The following is a 3,834-nucleotide window of genomic DNA, read 5'->3' as shown; positions in this document are numbered from 1 at the left end:
AAAAATGGGGCTGCTTAATTCTGGACCAGTCACATGTTGAAGTGTCCCAGAGCAAAACACTGAACCCCTCACAGTCTCTGATGTGTGTCCCATTGGTGAATGAATGTGACAAAGCTCTGATGAATCTTTGTAGAGGTCTAGTATAGAGCTGTATGAATGTGTGTGGAGGTAAACGAGGCAGATTGTTGAAAACAGCTTTGAGTATCTGGATTAGATAGAAAGGAGCTGTGTAAGTACAATCCATTTACCATTTGTAGCTAACTGCTGGAAACTATAAGTAATGCTGGCGGAGTCTCATAAAACAGTTAAAAAACAAAAGTGGACTTCTATTTTGCAGCTGAAATAGAAGTCCAGGTACAGGTGTCCCTGTTGTCCCAACACAGAACCTAGTTCTTCTGTCCCACTCGAGGTTTGTGTTCCTTGGTACCAGAACGTAGCAGAATGTTCTCTCACAAAGTCCTTTAGTTCAAACAAACTGACAGATGTGGTGCACACAACGAGACCACTTCCTGTGTCTTCCTTCATGTCTTCCTCCATGTGTTCTGCGTCCTCATTGGCTGTCGGTCTCTCCCAGCAGCCAATAGGTGGTCATCTTCCCTTTGCCTTTGATCTCGATGCTTCCTCTCAGCTCCAGCTGGAAGCAGTTAAAGTCCATCAGGACGTCCCGGGTCGCTGCCGACACGTGGATCTTCAGCGCTGCACGTGCACACAAACAAACAAACAAACAAACAAACAAACAGTTCATTAACTGGAGGTTATGAATATAATCTATATTTTAGACTCCATCGCTCCTCTTTGGTTTAAATCCACCAAACCGAGAGCTGAACCGTGGTTAAACGACGCCTCTCACGCTCTCAGGAAAACATGTAGGAAAGCAGAACAACAATGGAAGAAAGACAAACTTCTTTCATCTCTTACATTTTTGAGAGAATGCCTTATAAACTACCAGAAATCTGTAAGAGGCAAAATGTCTATTTATCTGGTTTAATTTCAAATAACTGCCATTGTCCTAGAGTGTTATTTAACACAATTAATTCTGTTATTAAGCCAGCTGTGCGTATTTCACCAGATGCCACAGCCACTAACTGTGAAAACTTTCTAAAATTCTTCCAGGATAAAGTGGCCTCAGTCAGACCGGTCACTGGTTCTGTAGCTCCAGTCGTGTTTGAACACTTTCAACCAGTATCCCTTGCCACTCTCACTGATGTTGTTCAACACATGAAGCTCACTAATTGCCCACTGGACGTTCTTCCCTCCATGTTTTTGAAAGAGGTTTTTAATTCTGTGGGTTTTTGTAATTTAACATTTTTAAACTCCTGCCTTCGTTTAGGAACTGTCCCTGCTGCATTTAAACATGCTGTGGTTAGGCCCCTTCTTAAAAAACCTCACCTAGACCCATCACTTTTATCAAATTTTAGACCTATTCCTCATCTGCCTTTTTTAGCTAAAGTCTTTAAAAAAAGTTGTTTTTATGCAGTTACAACCTGTTTTAGAAAACCATGGTATCTATGAAACATTTCAAGTCTGGATTTAGAACCCGTCATTCTACCGAATCAGCCCTGTTAAAAGTCCATAATGACATTTCCATGTCCATGGATGTCAAGTGTCCCGTTGCTCTGGTGCTGCTGGACCTTACAGCTGCGTTTGACACAGTGGACCACGCTGTCCTGTTGTCTCGTCTCCAACATTATGTTGGAGTTTCTGGTACAGCTCTCAAGTGGTTCACTGCTTATTTGACCAACAGAACGTTCTGTGTCATGCTGAATAATCTGTCTTCCTCCACTGCCCCTCTCTCTTGTGGTGTGCCACAGGGTTCTATTCTTGGTCCTGTCCTCTTCTCATTGTACATGCTGCCCCTTGGATCAGTGATAGCCAAACATAATTTTTCTTTTCACTGCTATGCTGATGATGTACAAATTTATTTACCAATGAAACCTAAAAACAGGAACCTTCTCACACCTTGCGCTGATTGTATTGCCAACATTAAACAGTGGCTTCATCTTAATTTTTTGTTTTTAAACGAAGGAAAGACAGAATGCATTTTCTTTGGTGATGATGCTCCTTGTAACTTTGGTGCTCTGACATCCAAGTTCAGATCCACAGTTAAAAACTTGGGAGTGACATTTGATAAAGACTTAAAGTTTGATAAACAAATATCCTCTGTAGTCAAGGCCTGTTTTTATCAGTTACGTCTTTTATCCAAAGTTAAGCCTTTTTTAAATCGTTCTGACTTGGAAAAGGCCATCCATGTTTTTATAACTTCAAGGCTCGACTACTGCAATTCCCTATATGCAGGAATCTCCCAATCCTCCATTAGACGCCTGCAATTGGTCCAAAACGCTGCAGCTCGACTTTTAACCAACACCTCCAGACGTGAGCACATCACCCCTGTTTTATTTTCTCTCCACTGGCTTCCAGTCGATTTTAGAATTAAATTAAAATTTTTATTATTCCCTTTTAAAGCTCTCAATGGTCTTGCCCCACTATATTTGTCTAATCTTGTAGCTGTCCGTGAATATAGGAGAACACTGAGATCTTCTAATACATTTCTACTCTGTCCCAAAGTCCAACTACAAACGATGGGGTGACCGGGCCTTTTCTGTCGTTGCACCCAGACTCTGGAACCAGCAACCTCAGGACCTGCGCACCATCACTGACATGGAGCATTTTAAATCTAATCTTAAAACCTTTTAATTCAGGCAGGCTTTTAATACCTAGTAGGTCTTTGACAATCTTGCTATGTTTTAATTGTTTTTGTTTTTAACTGGCTGACTTTTTAAAATTATTCTTAATTGTTTGTTTTAAACTTCTGTACTGTGCTGCACTTTGTGCACCTTTTGGCTGCTGGAAAGGGCTCTATAAATAAAGTTTGATGGAGTCATTGATAACCAATGTTCCCTGAAGGAGGGAAACGGGTACAACACGAGTCAGGGGACCTGAAGTTACCTTCAACACACCTGTCAAGGCCATTGAGATAAAAAATGTTAAATTATTATTTTATACATGAATGTTTCTGTTCAGTTCCTGAGACGACTTCTGTTGTGACGTGAAGCTTTAGAAATAAACTGAACTGAATTGAATCGGTCTGTATGCTGCTCAGAAATGTGTGCAGACTGGAAGCAAGGACCCCCCTTCTGGTCAAACAGACCTGTGTCACGTGATGTGTGTAGCGACAAGGGAAGTTTATGAAAAGGTAAAAAAATTAAACCAATGAAATCACAGGTGAACTTTTATTCCAGCCAATCAGCGTCTTCTGGAGTTTCAGCGCTAACGTGCAAAGAAGCTAAGTAGCTACAAGCAAACTCCTTGTCTTCTAACTTTTCCAAGCTTGTTACTGCATATTTCATCACATACCGAGGAATAATATTTTACTTTGTGGATTTATCACAGAAGTTTACGCTCGTAGGACGTCAAACAAAGGCGGTAAGTTAATCCCACGACTTGTAGCTGTTTTTATCATGCTAAGTGTTAGCAAACAGTGCTCGGTGTAAATCTGGATGGTCAAAGGAAAAGTTTACAAGACAGTGGTGAGACCAGCTCTGTTGTATGATCTGGAGACAGAGACATGGACAAAAAGACAGGAGACAGAACTGGAAGAGTCAGAAATGAAGATGTTGAGGTTCTCCTTAGGAGAGACAAGATGGAGAAGATCAGGAATGAGATCATCAGAGGTACAGCACAGGTTGAACAACTGGGAGATAAAGTTAGAGAGGACACACTGAGATGGTTTGGACATGTCCAGAGGAGGGACAGTGGTTTGCACATGTCCAGAGTAGGGACAGTGGTGTGGACATGTCCAGAGGAGGGACAGTGGTTTGGACATGTCCAGAGGAG

At 41.5% G+C, this 3,834-nt stretch overlaps 1 protein-coding gene across 1 annotated transcript in view; it reads right to left on the bottom strand.

Annotated features, from left to right (window-relative positions):
- Positions 1 to 454: 454 nt before the first annotated feature.
- Positions 455 to 3,834, bottom strand: part of LOC119409597 (atrial natriuretic peptide receptor 1-like) — a 66,677-nt gene continuing 63,297 nt past the window's right edge. Inside the window, exon 17 of the mRNA XM_037676497.1 lies at positions 455 to 696. Within this exon, the coding sequence (XP_037532425.1) occupies positions 551 to 696 (146 nt within the window). The 3' untranslated portion in view covers positions 455 to 550. The remainder of the gene's footprint in view (positions 697 to 3,834) is intronic.

This window comes from Nematolebias whitei, chromosome 5 (genome assembly GCF_014905685.2).
Source record: "Nematolebias whitei isolate Nwh7 chromosome 5, NemWhi1, whole genome shotgun sequence".
Classification (NCBI taxonomy): domain Eukaryota; kingdom Metazoa; phylum Chordata; class Actinopteri; order Cyprinodontiformes; family Rivulidae; genus Nematolebias; species Nematolebias whitei.
Note: the sequence above shows the minus strand (reverse complement) of the source record. Positions and strands in the feature narration are given on the sequence as shown.